General features: G+C 37.9%; 1 protein-coding gene and 1 long non-coding RNA gene across 6 annotated transcripts in view; both read left to right on the top strand.

The window, feature by feature from the left end:
* The window catches only part of ALDH1A2 (aldehyde dehydrogenase 1 family member A2), a 119,232-nt gene that overhangs the window by 31,094 nt on the left and 66,817 nt on the right, over positions 1 to 21,321 (top strand). For all 5 annotated transcript variants that reach the window (XM_081510084.1, XM_081510079.1, XM_081510082.1 and 2 more), the window contains exons 2-3: positions 20,386 to 20,490; positions 20,671 to 20,811. In XM_081510084.1, the coding sequence (XP_081366210.1) occupies positions 20,386 to 20,490; positions 20,671 to 20,811 (246 nt within the window). The remainder of the gene's footprint in view (positions 1 to 20,385; positions 20,491 to 20,670; positions 20,812 to 21,321) is intronic.
* Positions 186 to 2,557, top strand: LOC145513512 (uncharacterized). Its single transcript, XR_014059456.1, has 2 exons — positions 186 to 1,535; positions 2,073 to 2,557. It is a non-coding gene; the product is annotated as an uncharacterized LOC145513512 (long non-coding RNA).

Below are 21,321 nucleotides of genomic sequence, written 5' to 3' on the forward strand. Positions count from 1 at the left end.
GACCCTGAGCAGCCAAGGCCTTTTTTTATGCACTGTATACCAAGTACAAATTACTGTGTTAAAGAAGCCAGTCTGAAAAGGCTACCCTTGTATGATTCCACGAGGCTGTTCAAGTAAGACCTAAATCAAATCCCTTATGATTATAGAGTGGAAGTGACAAATAGATTCAAGGGATTAGATCTGATAGAGTGCCTCAAGAACAGTGGCCAGAGGTTTGTAACGTTGTACAGGAGGCGGTGATCAAAAACATCCCCAAGAAAGGCAAAATGTTTGTCTGAGGAGGCCTGTATAGCTGAGAGAAGAAGAGACGTGAAAGGCAAAGGCAAAAAGGAAATATATACCCATCTGAATGCAGAGGTCCAGAGAATAACAAGGAGAGATAAGAAAGTCCTTTTAAGTGAACAATGCAAGAAATAGAGGAAAACAATAGAATGGGAAAGACGAGAGATCTCTTCAAGAAAATTAGAGATACCAAGGGAACATTTCATGCAAAGATAAGCACAATAAAGGACAGAAACTGTATGGACCTAACAGAAGAAGAAGACAGTAAGAAGAGATGGCAAGAATACACAGAACTATACAAAAAAGGTCCTAATGACCCGGATGACCACGATGGTGTGATCACTCACCTAGAGCCAGACATCCTGAAGTGTGAAGTCAAGTGGGCCTTAGGAAGTATCACTATGAACAAAGCTAATGAAGGTGATGAAATTCTAGCTGTGCTATTTCAAATCCTAAAAGATGATACTGTGAAAGTGCTGCATTCAATATGCCAGCAAATTTGGAAAACTCAGTACTGCCCACAGGACTGGAAAAGGTCAGTTTTCTTTCCAATCCCAGTGAAGGGCAATGCCAAAGAATGTTCAAACTACTGCAAAATTGTGCTCATTTCACATGCTAGCAAAGTAATGCTTAAAATCCTTCAAGCTAGGCTTCAACAGTATGTGATCTGAGAACTTCCAGATGTACAAGCTGAATTTAGAAAAGGCAGAGGAACCAGAGATCAAATTGACAACATCCACTGGATAATAGAAAAAGCTAGAGAATTCCAGAAAAGACATCTACTTCTGCTTCATTGACTACACTAAAGCCTTTGTGTGGATCGCAACAAACTGGAAAATTCTGAAAGATATGGGGATACCAAACCATATCTTACTTGCCCTACCTGCCTCCTGGGAAACCTGTATCCAGATCAAGAAGCAACAGTTAGAACTGGACATGGAATGATGGACTGGTTCAAAATTGGGAAAGGAGTACGTCAAGGCTGTATATTGTCACCCTGCTTATTTAACTTATATGCAGAGTACATCGTGCAAAATGCTGGGCTGGATGAAGCACAAGCTGGAATCAAGATTAGGGGGAGAAATATCAATAACTTCAGATATGCAGATGACACCACCCTATGGCAGAAAGCGAAGAGACATCAACGAGCCTCTTGATGAAAATGAAAGAGGAGAGTGAAAAAGCTAGTTTAAAAGTCAATATTCAGAAAATTAAGAACATGGCATCCAGTCCCATCACTTCATGGCAAATAGGTGGGGAAACAATGGAAACAGAGACTTTATTTTCTTGGGCTCCAAAATCACTGCAGATGGTGACTGCAGCCATGAAATTGAAATTAAAAGATGCTTTCTCCTTGGAAGAAAAGCTAAGACTAACCTAGACAGCATGTTAAAAAACAAAGACATCAGTTTGCCAACAAAGGTCCATCTAGTCAAGGCTATGGTTTTTCCAGTAGTCATGTATGGATGTGAGAGTTGGACTAAAAAGAAGGGCTGAGCACCGAAGAATTGACGTTTTTGAACCGTAGTGTTGGAGAAGACTCTTGAGAGTCCCTTGGACAACAAAGAGATCAAACCAGTCCATCCTAAAGAAAATCAGTTCTGAATATTCATTGGAAGGACTGATGCTGAAGCTGAAACTCCAGTACTTTGGTCACCTGATGCAGAAAACTGATGCATTCGAAAAGACCCGGATGATTTGAGGGTAGGAGGAGAAGAGGATGACCGAGGATGAGATGGTTGGATGGCATCATCGATTCAATTGACATGAGTTTGAGTAAACTCTGGGAGATGGTGAGGGACAGGGAAGCCAGGCCATGCTGGAGTCCACCAGGTCACAAAGAGTCAGACACGACTGAACAACTGAACAACAACTGTATTATTCCAGCTCTATGAAACTCTGGGAAAGGCACAGTAAAGGAGACAGTAAAAAGTAAGTGTTTGTCAGGGCTTATGGGGAAGAGGAAGAGATAAATAGGTGGAGCCCAGGACATTTAGGGCAGTGAAGAAACTATTCTGTGCTAAGTGATGGTGGACACATTCAAAACCCATAGAAGTTTATAACACAAAGAAATAGTGAAGCCTGATACAGTCTATAGATTTTATCAATGCTGGTCCATCAGTTGTAACAAACATACAGCACTAAAGCAAGATACTAAAAGCAGAAGACAGTGGGGAGGGGAATAGCAGAGAGATAGGACCTCTATGCTCAATAGTCTGTAAACCTAAAACTGTTCTAAAAATTAAAGTATTAATTTTTAATACAAAAACAAAAAGACCAAGCAGATTTGAAAAAAAATAAAGCAGAACTTATAGGAATAAAAGTTAAAATTAGCAGATTAGACCTTGGTAAAGATAACTGGATAATAGATCTGAAGAAATTATTCAACTGCAGGACAGAAAGAAAAGGAGAATAGAAACAACTTGAATGTCTTTCAGTTTAGGGCTGATTGACTAAATTAATCTATGCCCATGCACACACATGCATGCATGCACACACATACCTATATGTGTGTTAGTTGCTCAGTCATGTCTGACTCTTTGCGACCCCATGGACCGCAGCCCAGAAGTCTCCTCCATCCATGGAATTCTCCAGACAAGAATACTGGAGTGGGTTGCCATTTCCTTCTCCAACATACCTGTATACATACAAACAAAAATACACATTGGAGTCCAAGGAAACCATTTAAAATGTCTATAGCATATATTAACTTAAAAAAAAGCAAATTATGAAGCTCATGTAAAATTGATCTTGTTTTGGAAAATTGTATATGTGTGTGTGTGTGTGTATACATATATATACACACAGAGATATGTCTAGAAGGATGGTCATGAACATGTGAACTTTAGTTATTTCTGGATTATGAAATTTGAGGTGATTTTTTGCTTTCTTGTATAGTTTGAATTATTTAGAACAGTATTTTTCGCACATCTACAAACACAAAAAAGTTATATTTACATAAAATGTTTTTAAAAGAGATGGAAAATATGAATGGTTAAAAGACACCGAGGATAGACTAAAAATGTATAGTTGGAATTCCAGAGCAGAGAATATAAATAATGATATTTAAGGAAATGATGATAATGATTAAGAATATCCAGGAATTACAAGACAAAAACTCACAGATGCTACAAGCACAATGCTTAACTATCAAAATAAAAAAATTGACACATAGACACATTATGTTAAAACTTAAAACACCAAGCCAAAGACAAGGCATGAAAAACAACTAGATAGAAAAAGCAAGTCACCAACAAAGAAATGATAACCAGACTTGCAGCAGAGATTTCTTGTAAGCACCATTACAAGATAGAAAATACTGGAATAATGGTCTTAAAGTATTGTGATATGTTTTGAGTATGAGGATGCAATAAATATATGTTAGGAATTGAGACTTTACTCCCAATAAATTTATTAAATTGAATTTTATGAAATGTTGAGAAAAAATTTTAAAGCTTACTAAATATAGGAAATCCTTTTCTGCATAAAGTAATGATTTTATAACACACCCCTGGAGAAGAGTGATTAGATTTTGTGTACTAAGGCCCTTGTAATTATTTGGGGGAAATTTTTTTTTTTTTTAATTTTATAAATTTATTTATTTTAGTTGGGGGCTAATTACTTTACAATATTGTAATAGTTTTTGCCATACATTGACATGAATCAGCCATGGGTTTACATGTGTTCCCCTTCCTGGACCCCCCACCCATCTCCCTCCCCATCCCATCCCTCTGGGTCATCCCATTGCCCCGGCCCTGAGCCCTTTAAAATATATATTAACTTTAGACTTAATTTTGTTAGATATGCATGATAAAATATCATGGATAACCAATGAAAGAATGTACAGCTTCGAAACTGATGAAAGCAGGAAATTAAATTGTAAAGCAAACAACAAGCGTTAATCAAGAAAGGAGAAAATAGGAAGTAAAATAAAACAAGACAGACAGGAAACATTAAGTCCAAATATCACAAAACACATAATTTAACACAAAAGATGATCATAATAAATACAAATGTATTAAACTTGCCATCTAAAAGACAGATATTTTCGTATTGAATAAAATATAGTCATTCATACATCACTTAAAGGGGCACATCAAAACAATAAAGATGTAATTGAGAGTAATGTGATGAGAAATATATATCAAGAAAATATTAAAGAAAAGCTTAGATGGCTTTACTAGTATTAAACAAAATAGTCTTTAAGACCCAGAGCTTTATTAGTAATAAAGAGGGTCACTGCATATTGAGAAATGGTTTTATCAGAGAATCTAATAGTTCTACATAATTCAGTAATAAAATAACATAAAATTTATAAGTGTAAAAATGATAGAACTAAGGGATATTTTGACAGGTCTGACACCAAAGTGGAAGATTTCAACATAGCTTTCTAATTATCAGTAGGACAAGCAGATGAACACTTAATAAATTAAGATCAGTTTGTCCCATTACTGGTGATACTGACTTTGATAACTTGATTGAGGTACTGTCTGCCATGTTTCTTCAATGATAAGTTACTATTTTTTACTTTGTAATTAGTAAGTATCTTGAGAGGAGAAACATTGAGACTACATAAATGTCCAACTTTTCATTATACTTTTACCCACTAATTTTACCATCCATTTAATGATATTTGCATGAAACAATTACTATTGTGGGGTTTGACACCTGGTGACAATCTAATCCCATCATTCCTTGATAACTATTAATTTGAATTCTACTGTTAAGAACAGCTTTTCCTTATTCTTCATTTATTTATCCATTAGAAAATGTATATCATTATGGACTTTTGGATGCCTTTTTGTTCTTTGGGTAATAATCCATCACTATCTCAGTTGTTCTGTTGCTTGAATTATCCCAGAACTGACCACTGGGACCCCCTTCATGTTATCTCCTGTGTCCCTCTGATACGTCCCCATCAGGATTTGAGCATTACTTAATTTCCTGCACCACAGTGTTCCGAGATCATCTTGTCCTTTTCCTCTACAGCCTTGAGATACAGTATTTCTTCAGGGAGCCTTGATTAGAGGGGAACACTTTAGACAGCATTCAAAACTTTTGAAAATGCTCAGAAAATCTGAAAACCTTCAAGTATTTTCGGGGAATTTGTTTTCCTTTGTTTTTTGTCATAAGGGTGAAAAAAAGTGAAAGTGTTAGTCACTCAGTCATATCCGACTCTTTGTGACCCCATGGACTGGAGCCTGGCAGGCTCCTTTGTCCATTGAATTCTCCAGGCAAGAATACTGGAATGGGTTGCCATTCTCTTCTCCAGGGCATCTTCCCAACCCAGGGATCAAACCCAGGTCTCCTGCATTGCAGGCAGATTCTTTACTGTCTGAGCCACCAGGGAAGCTCAGTCTATAAAAAATAACAGCATAGTAAGAATATCAAATATTTTAACTTTTAGTGTACCAGGAAAAATAGTCATCATATTTACCATCTGGGTCCAGTGGAGGCTATATAGTTTTAAAACTTTAAGTTATTTTATGAAAAATTTAGAAAAGTAAAAGTACAGAGATAGTGAAAGCAATAGAACAAGAATTTAAAACAAAACCAATGTTTCTTCCATATTTTCCTGGTGTTGGAGGTATGAAATGAGCAATGGCCTTTGAATGCAGCTACCCAGGTGGCATAGTAGTAAAGAATCCACCTGCCAATGCGGGAGACATGGGTTTGATCTCTGTATCGAGAAGATCCCTGGAACAGGAAATGGCAACGCACTTCAATATTCTTGCCTGAAAAATTCCACGGACAGGGGAGCCTGGCGGGCTATAGCCCATGAGGTTGCAAAGAGTTGGACATGAATGAATGACTGAACACATATACATCTGCTCATCAGCTATCATGTTTGAAACTGGAAATATATATGTCATAAATACTGATTGCATATTTAAACACATTTCTAATAGGTTATGTCTTATTGTTCTGGTTCTTCTTGTGTTTGCCTTATCATAATGTAATACTATTGAAAATTTTGAAGGCTCTTAATTTGGTAGAAAAGAACATGGCCATTTTTGTTCCATAATTACTAAAAGATTTTCATTTTTAGTTTATAAATGTAAATTAGATTGATCATCCCAATGAACTTCTTATTTCTACATAATATCTGTCCTTCTCAGTCACCTTTGTATATACACATACTTTTAGCATTTGTCCATTTATAAATCATATCAACTAAATTTTTGCCCACAAATATCTTAAAAGATAAAAGAATTCTTACATTTTTTTTAAATCAAAACAGGATGGTTTTAAATTACTAAGTCCTTCCTATTGAATAGCTAGCTAGGTTAGACTATCATATTTCCTTTTTTATGTTTATAATTATCTTGTTTGCTCTCTGATTATTAATTTGAAGAAAATGCATTTATTTATCCTAAGGGCTCATAGTCCAAGATTTTTCTTTTACAGTCAATTTCACCCTCATCAACAGTGTCTCTAGTGTTTCTGTCTCTTTGCTTTCAGCTGCTGACTCATCTAGCAGTTATGAAATGTCTTTTTCTATTAGATTTCTTCTTTTTCTCATAATGAACAGAAATGAAAAGTTCTGAATTCTTAACTGTGTTCAATGAAAGGAAAAAAGAATATGACTAAGCTGGTGTCATCATACTTCTTTTATTTATATCCTTTTGAGACATAATAATGCATTACTTTGGATAATACATTAATAAAACCAAAGGATGATGAAATTGTTCCATTGCTCAGTCATATCTGACTCTTTGCGACCTCATGGACTGCAGCACGCCAGGCTTCCCTGTCCTTCACCATCTCCCGGAGCTTGCTCAAACTCATGTCCATTGAGTCACTGATGCCATCTATCCATCCCAACCTCTGTTGTCGCCTTCTCCTCCTGCTGGTGACATATTTATTTAGTCATTTCTAGATAGTTTCATAATGTTTTTCATTTCCTTATTATTTTAAAATTTTTGGCATAGTTGGAAATAATTGATGAGTGATGATGAAATATTGCCTAGAATGAAGAAATTTGCAAGATATAAAAAAAGCTCACTAAGATCCCATACTGTATTTTAAAACAATAAATGCTGGAGAGGATGTGGAGAAAAGGGAACCCTCTTACACTGTTGGTGGGAATGCAAACTACTACAGCCATTATGGAGAACAGTGTGGAGATTCCTTAAAAAATTGGAGACAGAACTGCCGTACGACCCAGCAATCCTACTTCTGGGCATATACACTGAGGAAACCAGAATTGAAAGAGACACGTGTACCTCAATGTTCATTGCAGTACTGTTTACAATAGCTAGGATGTGGAAGCAGCTTAGATGTTCATCGGCAGATGAATGGATAAGAAAGTTGTGGTATAGGAGAGAACAAGATGGCGGAGGAGTAGGTGGACGTGGAGTACATCTCTTCACGGATACATCAGGAATACACCTTCAGACACAGAAGTGCCTGCAGAACATCAGCTGAGAGCAGACAGGAGTACCTGACCAGTGGAAAATAATATATAGAATCACGTAAAACTCTGTAGGACGAAGGAACTAGGGGGAAAAACAGAAGTGTTAGTAGGACTGGACCTGCCCTCAGCCGCTGGGGGAACTGAAGCAGGGGTCCGATCCCCACATCAGGGCAATTGTCTGAGTCAGAGGAGAAACATTTAAGGCTGAAACAGCTTATCTGTAGCAGCCTAAATGGAATGAGAATTAGACAGTCCTTGCCGCAGCCGTACATACCCTTGACAGGACGCAGGTACCCTGGAGGGTGCAGCGGCTGGGAGCTGGAGTTTGGGAATTGTGGAGTATTCCCATGGTGAGGGCTGATGTTGACTGTGGAGAGAGGGATCAAGGGGATGTGAGGGAGGAGATTGTGGTGGCAAATGCCTGTGGAGGAAAGCCCCGCAGCCATGGAAGCAAAGCAATACTGCAGAGTCACGCGTAGCGGGTGGAGCCATCACCATAGCCTCTCTCTGCACACACCAGTATGGGCAGCTGAACAATCGAGAGGCTGGCCCATCAAACACCTGATGCACTGAACTACAGAGTAGGACCCCATCCAGGGTGCTGTTTTATGTGCCTGATGCACTGATTGACAGAGTAGGACCCTAGACAGGGGGCCCCTCTATGTGCCTGATGTGCCAAACAACAGAGAAGGACCAGAGGCAAGGAAGCCCTCTGAGTGTCTGAATGGCGGAGCTACGGAGATAGACTGGCCAAAGAGGCCTTCTGATCGCTAGCTACAAGAGGCTCGAAAAAAGACTCTAATAGGGCCATAACTTTGCGATGGAGGCAGTCCATGTCCCTGAACACTTGGCGCCGCCAGGGTCCTGGAAAGCCAAGCAGCTGCGCCACCTTCACACTCAACTCTTCACTGGGGCAGAGCTGCCACAGGCAAAAAAAAGTCTTGCGCCTATGCATGAAAGGTTGCTTCAATAGTGTCCAATTCTTTGCGACCCTGTAGACTGTGGCTTGCCAGGCTTCTCTGTCAGGGGTGGGGGTTCTCCAGGCAAGAGTACTGGAGTGTATGGGCCAATATATTTCCTGCTACCCTAGCCGCCAACTCCCCCGAGTTCCTGGTGCTACCAGAACCCCTGCAACCCGAGCAGTCGCACCACCTCCACACCTGACCCTCACGGGGGCAAACCCCAGTCCTCCAGGGCAGCCTCAGGAGCAAACCCCAGTGGACAACCCACATGCGGAGGTGGAAATAAAACCATAATTGAAACCCAGGGTCAGTATGGCTAAGGAAGAAGACCCAAAACCTTCCCACCAGCTGTACAAGCTGCAGATTAAATCCACATGATCAACTCGGCAGACACTGGGTCTATGGAATGTATAAGAGGTCATTGAGAGCTTCTGCAGAAGAAAACGCACTAGCTCTGATAGCTGTGGACATTGGAGGCAAGAACACACGGGAGTAGGACCAGATTAGAATCTGAGATGCTCCCACAGCAGGTCCAGAGATCAGCACAGTGTTGGAGGACATGCTGGGGAGATGAGGTGGGCTGTGACACCCAGCGAGGGAGAGGGCTCTGACAGCAGTGACTCAAGAAAAACATTTGTTATTCTTATGTTTTGACTTGTTCTGTAGATTCTTTTGGATTTTTTTTTTCCTTTTTCTTCCTCTCTCTGTTGTAGTTGTCGATTTTATTGGCACTATGAAATATAGTTAAGCTTTTGAGCTTTTTTCTTTTCCCCTCAGCCACATTTTTTATAGTTGTTATAAACCTCTGCCTCTACATTGGGCTTTTGCAGTTCTGTGGAGTTTCCCTTTTTTTCTTTTCTCTCTTTTAATTTCAGTTTTTAATTTTTAAACCTATTATTTTTTCTACATTATTCCTTTGCTTTTCCTATTCTTTTCCCCTTGCAGTTAATCTTTAATGTACATAAATCTTCTTTATCTCTATTTAACTTTGCATATCTATTTTTCTTTCTTTCCTTTCCTCTTAACATATTTGTTAGCTTTATTTTCATTGCTTTATTCCCCAGTTGGCACCTTGCTTTAGTTTTGTTTTCCAGTTTGTGCTTTAGTTAGTTTTGTTCTGGTAGATATAATTTTTGGTTTCCTTTGTTCGCCAGGTCAACCTATTGTAATTTATTTTTGTTGGACCATTTTGATTTTGCTTATAGGTGTATATGTATATGTGTATATTCAGTCACACTTTTTATTGTTGTTATAAACTTCTTCCTCTATGTTGGGCTCTTGCAATTCTGTGGAGTTTTCCTTTTTACTTCTTCGTTTTTTTTTTTTTTCTTCTTTTCTTTTTTATAATTTTAATTTTTAAAGCCTGTTATATTTTTTCTACATTTATTCCTTTGTTTGCCTTTCCTACTATTCTTTTCCCCTTGCAGTTAATCTTTAATGTGTATAAATCTTCATCTACCTCTATTTAACTTGGCATATCTATTCTTTCTTTCCTTTCCTCCCAACATATTTGTTAGTTTTGTTTTCATTACTTTATTCCCTGCTTGGCACATTGCTTTAGTTTTGTTTTCCAGCTGTGCTTTAGTTAGTTTTGTTCTTAACTGGTAAATATAATTTTTTTATTTCCTTTGTTTGCCAGGTCAGTCTACTGTACTTTATTTTTGTTGGACTGTTTTGAGTTTGCTCACGGGTATATATGTATATATTCCATTATTTTAATTATTATTTGCCTGATTTTGTAACTGCCATTTTTCTGGGGTTCATCTTTGGTTTCTCATTTTTGGATATTTATTTTAATCTCACTTAATGCCATAACAAACCACTTGTGGAATCTTCATTCCTGACCGGAGATCAAGCCCTGAGCCTTTGGAGTGGAATCACTGACTCCAAGACCCTGGACTACCAGAGAACTAACCATAGGGAGTATCAGTTAGTGAGAACTCACACAAAGGAAACCACTTGAATACAAGACCTGGCATCACCCGACCATCAGTAGCACCCTGTGCAGGAGGCCTCATCTAAACAACAAACAAAACAAAAATACGAACCCAATCATTAGCAGACAGGATTACCACCTCATTCAGCCTTGCCCATCAGAGGAAAAACAAACAAACAAACAAAAACTCAGCATAAATCTCACCCTATACAAAGCTTACACAAAGCACTGGACGAACCTTAGGAGAGCAGAAACCAAAAGGAAGAAAGAATTCAACCTTGAAGCCTGGGAAATGGAGACCTCAAAGACAATAAGTTAAAAAAATAATAATGAAAAGGCAGAGAAATACTACATAAATGAAGGAACAAACTAGAAACACAGAAGTCCAAATAAATGAAGAGGAAATAGGCAAACTACCTGAAAAAGAATTCAGAAAAATGATTAAAGATGATCAAAAACCTTGAAAACGGAGAAAATGCAAGAATCAATTAAAAAAGACCTAGAAGAATTAAAGAATAAACCTACAGAGACAACACAATTACTGAAATTAAAAATACTTGAGGACTCAATATCTGAATATCTGAAGCAGTAGAACGAATCAGTGAGCTGGAAGATAAAATGGTGGAAATAACTTCTGAAGAGCAGAAAAAAGTAAAAGGAATGAAAAGAACTCTGAGGATAGTCTCAGAGACCTCTGAGACAATATCAAACGCACCAACATTCGAATTATAGAGGATCCAGAAGAAGAAGAAGAGAAAAAGAAAGGGTATGAGCAAATTTTTGAAGAGATTATAGTTGAAAATTTCCCCAACACGAAAAAGGAAATAGTCAATCAAGTCCAAGAGGCGCAAAGAGTCCCATACGCGATAAACCCAAGGAGAAACACACCAAGACACATACTAACCAAACTAACAAAGACTAAACACAAAGAATATTAAAAGCAGCAAGGGAGAAGCAACAAGTAACATACAAGGGAAACCCCATGTGCTTAACAGCTGATCTTTCAGCAAAAACTCTGCAGACCAGGAGGGAATGGCAGGATATATTTAAAGTACTGAAAGGGAAAAATCTACAACCAAGATTACTGTACCCAGCAAGGATCTCATTCAAAATTGATGGAGAAATCAAAAGCTTTTCAGACAAGCAAAAGTTAAGAGAATTCAGTACCACCAAACCAGCTTTATAACAAATGTTAAAGAGACTTATATAGTCAAGAAATACAAGAGAAGAAAAAAGATCTGCAGAATCAACCCCAACCAATTAAGAAAATGGCAATAGGAACATATATGTCAATAATTACTTTAAATGTAAATGGATTAAATGCTCCAACCAAAAGACACAGACTGGCTGAATGGTTACAAAAACAAGACCCATATATATGCTGTCTACAAGAAACCCACTTCAGACCTCAGGACACATATAGACTGAAAGTGAGAGGATGGAAAAATATATTCCATACAAATGGGAAGCAAAAGAAAGCTGGAGTAGCAATCCTCATATCAGGCAAAATAGATCTTAAAGAAGATTACAAGAGATAAGGAAAGACACAACATAATGATCAAGGGATCAATCCAAGAGGAAGACATAACAATTGTAAATATCTAGGCACCCAACATAGGAGCACCACAATACATAAGACAACTAATAGACATAAAAGGAGAAATTGACAGTAACACAATAATAGTAGGAGACTTTAACATCCCAATCACACCAATGGACAGATCATCAAAACAGAAAATTAATAAGGAAACACAAGTCTTAAATGATTAATTAGGTAAGATGGATCTTATTGATATCTTCAGGACATTCCATCCAAGTGCGGAAGAATACACCTTCTTCTCAAGTGCAAATGGAACATTCTCCAGGATAGACCACATCTTGGGTCACAAATCAAACTTCAATAAATTTAAGAAAATTGAAATAGTACCAAGTGTCTTCTCCAACCACAATGCTATGAGACTAAATATCAATTACAAGAAAAAAGCTGTAAGAAACACAAACACATGGAGATTAAACAACACGTTTCTAAATAACCAACAGGTTACTGAAGAAATCAAAAAGGAAATCAAAAAATTTTTAGAAACAAATGACAAAACACAACAACTCAAAACCTATGGGATGTACCAAAAGCAATTCTAAGAGGGAAGTTTATAGAAATACAATCCTACCTCAAGAAACAAGAAAAATATCAAATAGACAACCTAACTTTACACCTAAAACAACTGGAAGAAGAACAAAAAAAACCCAAAATTAGTAGAAGGAAGGAAATCGTAAAGATCTGAGCAGAAATAAATGAAAAAGCAACGAAAGAAACAGCAGTAAAGATTAATAAAACTAAAAGCTGGTTCTTTGAGAAGGTAAACAAAATTGACAAACCTTTAGCTACAGTCATCAAAAAAGAAAGAGAATCAAATGAACAAAATTAGAAATGAAAAAGAAGAGGTTACAACAGACAATGCAGAACTACAAAGGATTATAAGAGACTATTGCGAACAACTATATGGCAATAAAATGGGTAACCTGGAAGAAATGGACAGATTCTTTGTAAAGTTCAATCTTTCAAGACTGAACCAAGAAGAAATAGAAATTATGAACAACACAATAACAAGCCCTGAAATTGACACTGTGATTAAAAAATCTCCCAAAAACAAAAGCCCAGGACCAGATGGCTTCACAGGAGAATTCTCTCAAACATTTAGAGAAGAGCTAATGCCTGTCCTTCTAAAACTCTTTCAAAAAATTGCAGAGGAGGGAACACTTCCAAACTCATGCTATGAGGCCACCATCACGCTGATACCAAAACCAGACAAAGACAACACAAAAACAGAAAACTACAGACCAATATCACTGATGAACATAGATACAAAACTCAACAAAATTTTAGCAAAGAGAATTCAGCAATACACTGAAAAGCTCATACACCATGATCAAGTTGGGTTTATTCCAGGAATGCAAGGGTTCTTCAATATACACAAATCAATGTGATACACCATATTAACAAATTGAAAGATAAAAATCATATGATAATCTCAATGGATGCAGAAAAAGCCTTTGACAAAATTCAGCACCCTTTTATGATAAAAATTCTTCAAAAATAGGCATAGAAGGAACCTACCTCAACATAGTAAAGGCCATATATGATAAGCCTACAGTAAACATTATTCTCAATGGTGAAAAACTGAAAGCATTCCCCCTAAGATCAGGAACAAGACAAGGGTGTCAGCTTTCACCACTATTATTATTCAACATAGTTCTGAAAGTCCTAGCTACAGCAGTCAGAGAAGAAAAAGAAATAAAAGGAATCCAGATTGGAAAGGAAGAAGTAAAACTCTCACTGTTTGCAGATGACATGATACTATACATAGAAAACCCTAAAGATAGTATCAGAAAATTAATAGAGCTAATCAGTGAATTTAGCAAAGTTGCGGGATACAAAATCAATACACAGAAATCACTTGCATTTCTATATACTAACAATGAAAAATCGGAAAAAGAAATTAAGGAATCAATCCCATTCACCAATGCAACAAAAAGAATTAAATATCTAGGAATAAACTTACCTAAGAAGACAAAAGAACTGTACACAGAAAATTATAAGACACTGATGAAAGAAATCAAAGATGACATAAACCGATGGAGAGATATTCCATGTTCCTGGGTAGGAAGAATCAATATTGTGAAAATGACCATACTACCAAATGCAATCTACAGATTCAGTGTGACCCCCATCAAATTACCAATGGCATTTTTCACAGAACTAGAACAAAAAATTTCACAATTCATATAGAAACACAAAAGACCCCAAATAGCCAAAGCAGTCTTGAGAAAGAAGAATGGAGCTGGAGGAATCAACCTTCCTGACTTTAGATTATACTACAAAGCTACAGTCATCAAGACAGTATGGTACTGGAACAAAGACAGAAATATAAACCAACGGAACAAGATAGAAAGCCCAGAAATAGACTCTTGCACCAATGGGTACCTTATTTTTGACAAAGGAGGCAAGAATATACAATGGGGCAAAGATAGCCTCTTCAATAAATGGTGCTGGGAAAACTGGACAGATACATGTAAAAGAATGAAATTAGAACACTTCCTAACACCATACACAAAGATAAACTCAAAATAGATTAAAGACCTAAATTTAAGACCAGAAAGTATACAACTCTTAGAGGAAAACATAGGCAGAACACTTGATGACATAAACCAAAGCAAGATCCTCTGTGACCCACCTCCTAGAGTAATGGAAATAAAAACAAAAGTAAACAAGTGGGACCTGAATAAACTTAAAAGCTTTTGTACAGCAAAGGAAACTATAAGCAAGGTGAAAAGACAACCCTTAGAATGGGAGAAAATAATAGCAAATGAAACAACTGACAAAGGATTAATTTCCAAAATATACAGGCAGCTCATACAACTCAATGCCAGAAAAACAGACAACCCAATCAAAAAGTGGGAAAAAGACCTAAACAGACATTTCTCCAAAGAAGACAAACAGATGGCTAACAAACACATGAAAAGATGCTCAACATCACTCGTTATTAGCGAAATGCAAGTCAAAACTACAATGAGATATCACTCCACACCAGTCAGAATGGCCATCATCAAAAAATCTACAAACAATAAATGCTGGAGAGGGAGTGGAGAAAAGGGAACGCTTGCACTGTTAGTGGGAATGTAAATTGATACAGCCACCATGGAAGATGGTATGGAGATTCCTTAAAAAACTAGGAATAAAACCACCATATGACCCAATAATCTCACTCCTAGGCATAATATACCCTGAGGAAAACAAAATTTAAGAGACACATGTATCCCATTGTTCACTGCAGCACTATTTATGATAGCTAGAATATGGAAGCAACCTAGATGTCCATCGACAGATGAATGGATAAAGAAGTTGTGGTACATATACACAATGGAATATTATTCAGCCATAAAAAGGAATGCATTTGAGTCAGTTCTGATGAGATGGATGGACCTAGAACCTATTATACAGAGTGAAGTGAGTCAGAAAGAGAAACATAAATTCGTATTCTAACACATATATATGGAATCTAGAAGAATGGTACTGAAGAACTTATTTAAAGGGGAGCAGTGGAGAAACAGACATGAGGAGAGGGAAGGAGAGGGTGAGATGTATGGAAAGAGTAACATGGAAAATTACATTGCTATATGTAAAATAGATAGCCAATGGGAATTTGCTGTATGGCTCAGGAAACTCAAACAGGATCTTTGTATCAACCTAGAGGGGTGGGATGGGGAGGGAGTTGGGAGGCTGGTTCAAAAGGGAGGGGATATATGTATACTTATGGCTGATTCATGTTGAGGTTTCAGAAAACCTCAGAAAATAAAATTTCAGAAAACAAAATTCTGTAACGCAATTATCCTTCGATAAAAAAAACAAATTAAAAAAATAAAAAGAAAGTGGTGGTACATATGCACAATGGAATATTACTCAATTATTAAAAAGAACGCATTTGAGTCAGTTCTGATGAGGTAGATGAAACTGGAGCCTATTATACAGAGTGAAGTAAGTCAGAGAGAAAAACACTAATACAGTATATTAATGCATATATATGGAATTTAAAAAAGATAGTAACGATGACTCTATATATGAGACAGCAAAAGAGACACAGATATAAAGAACAGATTTTTGGATTCTGTGGGAGAAGGCGAGGGTGGGATGATTTGAGAGAATAATATTCAGTCGCTCAGTCGTGTCCAACTCTTTGCGACCCTATGGACTGCAGCACGACAGGCCTCCCTGTCCATCACCAACTCCCGGAGTTTACGCAAACTCATGTCCATTGAGTTGGTGATGCCATCCAACCATCTCATCCTCTGTTGTCCCCTTCTCCTCCTGCCTTCAATCTTTCCCAGCATCAGGGTCTTTTCTGATGAGTCAGCTCTTTACATCAAGTGGTCAAAGTATTGGAGTTTCAGCTTCAGCATTAGTCCTTCCACTGAACATTCTGGACTGATTTCCTTTAGGATGGACTGGTTGGATCTCCTTGCAGTCCAAGGGACTCTCAAGAGTCTTCTCCAACACCACAGTTCAAAAGCTTCAATTCTTCAGTGCTCAGCTTTCTTTATAGTCCAAATCTCACGTCCATATATGACTACTGGAAAAACCATAGCCTTGACTAGATGGACCTTTGTTGACAAAGTAATGTCTCTGCTTTTTAATATGCTGTCTAGGTTGGTCATAACTTTTCTTCCAAGGAGCAAGCGTCCTTTAATTTCAAGGCTGCAATCACCATCAGCAGTGATTTTGGAGCCCCAAAAAATAAAGTCAGCCACTGTTTCCACTGTTTCTCCATCTATTTGCCATAAAGTGATGGGACCAGATGCCATGATCTCTGTTTTCTGTATGTTGAGTTTTAAGCCAACTTTTTCACTCTCCTCTTTCACTTTCATCAAGAGGCTCTTTAGTTCTTCTTTGCTTTCTGCCATAAGGGTGGTGTCATCTGCATATCTGAGGTTATTGATACTTCTCCCAGAAATCCTGGTTCCAGCTTGTGCTTCATCCAGCCCAGCATTTCTCATGATGTACTCTGCATATAAGTTAAATAAGCATGGTGACAATATACAACCTTGACATACTCCTTTTCTTATTTGGAACCAGTCTGTTGTTCCAGCAAATTTGGAAAACTCAGCGGTGGCCACAGGACTGGAAAAGGTCAGTTTTCATTCCATTCCCTAAGAAAGGCAATGCCAAAGAATGCTCAAACTACCGCACAGTTGCACTCATTTCACATGCTAGTAAAGTAATGCTCAAAATTCTCCAAGCCAGACTTCAACAATACGTGAACCGTGAACTTCCAAATGTTCAAGCTGGTTTTGGAAAAGGCAGAGGAACCAGAGCTCCAATTGCCAACATCCGCTGGATCATCGAAAAAGCAAGAGAGTTCCAGAAAAACATCTATTTCTGCTTTATTGACTATGCCGAACCCTTTGACTATGTGGATCACAATAAACTGGAAAATTCTGAAAGAGATGGGAATACCAGACCGCCTGACCTACCTCTTGAGAACTCTGTATGCAGGTCAGGAAGCAACAGTTAGAACTGGACATGGAACAACAGACTGGTTCCAAATAGGAAAAGAATAACATTGAAACATGTATATTACCATATGTGAAATAGATGACCAGTCCAAGTTCGATGCATGAAACAGGACACTCAAAGCTGGTGCACTGGGTCAACCCAGAGGGATGGGATGGGGAAAGAGGTGGGAGGAGATGTTGGGATTTGGGAACACATGTACCCCATGACTGATTCATGTCTATGTATGGCAAAAACCACCACAATATTGTAGATTAATTAGCTTCCAATTAAAATAAATAAATTATTTTTTTAAAAAAAGATCCCATACTGTATTTTATATTGAGAAAATTGTCCATGGACTTAAATAACAGTAAGAGGATAAATTTTATGCTATTAAAAAATAAGTAATTTTTCTCTTTGATCTTTGGAAGACCTCTAAGAAACAATAAAATGTCATGGAATATCAATCCTTACATACATTCCTGGTGGCTCAGTCAGTAAAGAATCTGTCTGCAGTGCAGGAGACCCAGGTTTGACCCCGGGGTCAGGAAGATCCCCTGGAGGAGGAAATGGCAACCCACTCCAGTATTCTTGCCTGGAGAATTCCATGGACAGAGGACCCTGGCGGGCTACAGTCCATGGGGTCAGACATGACTGAGCGACTAAACCACCACCACCACCACATGCATTTAGAACTGCTCAACAAAGCTTGAAAACTGTAATTGGATCTAATGATATATCAAGAGTTAAGGAGTTTCAGTCAAATAGTGAATAAAAACAGTATTGGCAAGACCCATTCCATTCTCCCTTAAACCTGATAACGTCTAGAAGTGAATGTTTAATGAAACTAACCTCTAATAAATGTTTTTCTTTTGTTACCTTTAAGATCATACTGCATTTCAAAGGGGTATACAAATTCGATGAGCTGTAAAATGTTAGGAAATTTGTTAAATGGAGTGAAAATAGGCTTATAACTATTAAATTGTTGTGTTTCTTTGGGCTGAGCAAGTCTGGAAACCAGGGTGTAGTGAGAAGAGCAGCAGACTGAATCAGAGCCCCAGAGATGACCTGCTTTTTCTGACTATTAACCTCTCTTAATGTTTTCATCTTCAGTTGAAATAATAAAATCCTGCCATTAGGGTTGTTGTGAGTATTTAATGAACTACTAGGGACTGTTGACCCTGGAAGACTGGAACTCTTAATCATCCTTGCCTCTCCTGTGTCTAGAAATATCTTGCATTTATTAAATACATTATACAAATGAATACAGCATGTTAAGCATGTTTACACATTCATAGTAAAAATTTAAAAATTGTTACAAAGTTATTGTGTTTGTGCTCAATACATTTGTATTAAGTGTGTTTATAGGCTTACGGTATTTTTTTTCCTCCTTTTATGTTAAAAAGTCTTCAGTAAAAGAAGACTCCTTCAACACAGGTTCATTGTTTTATCAAATCAAGGAAAAAGCAAAGATCTGACATAATCTAGAGCTTAATATTTAAAATTGTAGATATACACTCACTTAGCCTCATCTGTAATTATTAAAATGCCAGGCAGTAGCAAATCACCTTATCATTGTGTTTGTTCTAAATTGACTGGCTACTAAGTGGTTCATAAGTTCAGAAATTTTTGTTGTTGTGCCATAAATTTTATAGAGTAAAATATCTTTGTGTATTCTTTGAGCTTTCATAGTCCAAAATATTAGTTTGAACTTTCTCGTAATGTCAGTAAATATTTAATGTTTTTGCCCATATTTTCCCTCCTCCTTTAACTCATCTCTTACAAATCTCCTGAGAAATTGACTTGCATAATTTCTTAGATCATTAGTCTCTTTGCCATTTTAAGATAGCCTTCATTTCCTATATAAAGAAACCAAGGCTCTTAAGAAAAATCCTAGAGAGACCAATTCAAAAGTTACAGGCCTTTTCCCTTTGTCTACTCAGCAAAAGGAAAGAGATCTAACTGGGGTTTACACATGTAAGTTGTTCAACTCACCAGTTGGTTTGGTCAGTCATTGCTGTGTCCTGGTTCTGACTATAAATTGGGCAAATGCTTGTTCCAGCACCATTCAGGTTTCCCTGTGAAGTCACTTAAGGCCTCTGACAGAGAAACTAGTAGCTCAGGCTGGATGACTGTCAGTTTGATCTACGATTTACCATTTTGGTGTATTGGCCAGAGCTTGTACTATAATAAATACTTTCTCAGCCTCAGTATATGCTTTGTATGTAGGTGAGACTCTCCTTCTTCCTTGTTTGACTCTCTTCAGTAATTGACAGATTCACTAAAGGTAAGCATTATATTTAATCGTTGGATGACATTGAGGTAAAAATACCACAAAGGAGATTTCTGATTTGGGGGTGAGGCTAGACTGCATAATGATCAAGGTTTTCTTGTAACTCTTCAAATTCTGTACTTTAGTTATACACCAGCAAGTATGCTGTCATGTCCAACTCTGCAACCCCTGGACTAGCCTGCCAGGCTCCTCTGTCCATGGGGATTCTCCAGGCAAGAATACTGGAGTGGGTTACCATGCCCTCCTCCAGGGGATCTTCCTAACCTAGGGATTGAACCCAGGTCTCACGCACTGCAGGTGGATTCTTTACCATCTGAGTCACCAGGGAAGCCCAAGAATACTGGCAGAGCAAGTATTACTACCATAGTACTTTCTTATAATACAGCACCATTGACTGACTTTCTGCCAGTTGTCTCATGGAGTCCATTCTGTTGTCTGCTCCCTTAGATTTTTATTAACAACGAGTGGCAGAACTCAGAGAGTGGGAGAGTGTTCCCTGTCTATAATCCAGCCACAGGAGAACAGGTGTGTGAAGTTCAAGAAGCAGACAAGGTATGTTCATCTGAGAAAAAAAATTGCTATGAAATAACTACATTCAGACAGCAAAACACTAAACTTATGCTCTCCAGACATCACAACTAGCGTTCATTTATCACTTTTTGTTCTGTGTGTGTGTGTGAAAGCAAATGTTTCTTCCTTAATTGTATCATTATCTCTCTTCCTCTCTAACAGGCAGACATAGACAAAGCAGTGCAGGCAGCCCGCCTGGCTTTCTCTCTGGGTTCAGTGTGGAGAAGGATGGATGCTTCAGAAAGAGGCCGTCTTTTGGATAAGCTTGCAGACTTGGTGGAACGAGACAGAGCAGTCCTTGCAGTAAGTAACCTAAGAAAACATCGTCTTTACCGCCAAATTTACCATCTATTGAAATTTAGATTCCTCAGTCTTTCTGAAAACATGATATGAAGCAGATCTGGGGAACAAGTAAAGGAGTACATGATAACTCATGAAAAAGGGCAGAGGTTTGGCTTTGGGGGACCAGCTGAGTGTCTCTTCTTACTGAATTTTGAAGAACAAAACCATAGCTTCCCATGACTGGTAAGGACCTTGCTGCTTTCCTTGTCCCTCTCCCTCCCACCCTCAACGAAAAGAACAAAAACAGTCCAGCATCGGGAAAGTGACCATGCTGCCTGCAGGAAGCCAAATCACTAGGTTGGCATTCAGAAGAGTTTTGCCTCTCCAGTGTGAGCCCCTCTTGACCAAAGAGAATCCTTCAGAAGCAGAAGGTGTGATGCAGACCTCTCATATAGCTCTGCTCCCTTTGTTCTTTTGGCACTTTCCAGAATGAATAGAAAGGAGAGACAGGAGACAGCAACTTTCTTTTGC

The sequence above is a fragment of the Giraffa tippelskirchi genome, chromosome 7 (genome assembly GCF_054371585.1).
Source record: "Giraffa tippelskirchi isolate mGirTip1 chromosome 7, T2T-mGirTip1v1.2.pri, whole genome shotgun sequence".
Lineage (NCBI taxonomy): Eukaryota > Metazoa > Chordata > Mammalia > Artiodactyla > Giraffidae > Giraffa > Giraffa tippelskirchi.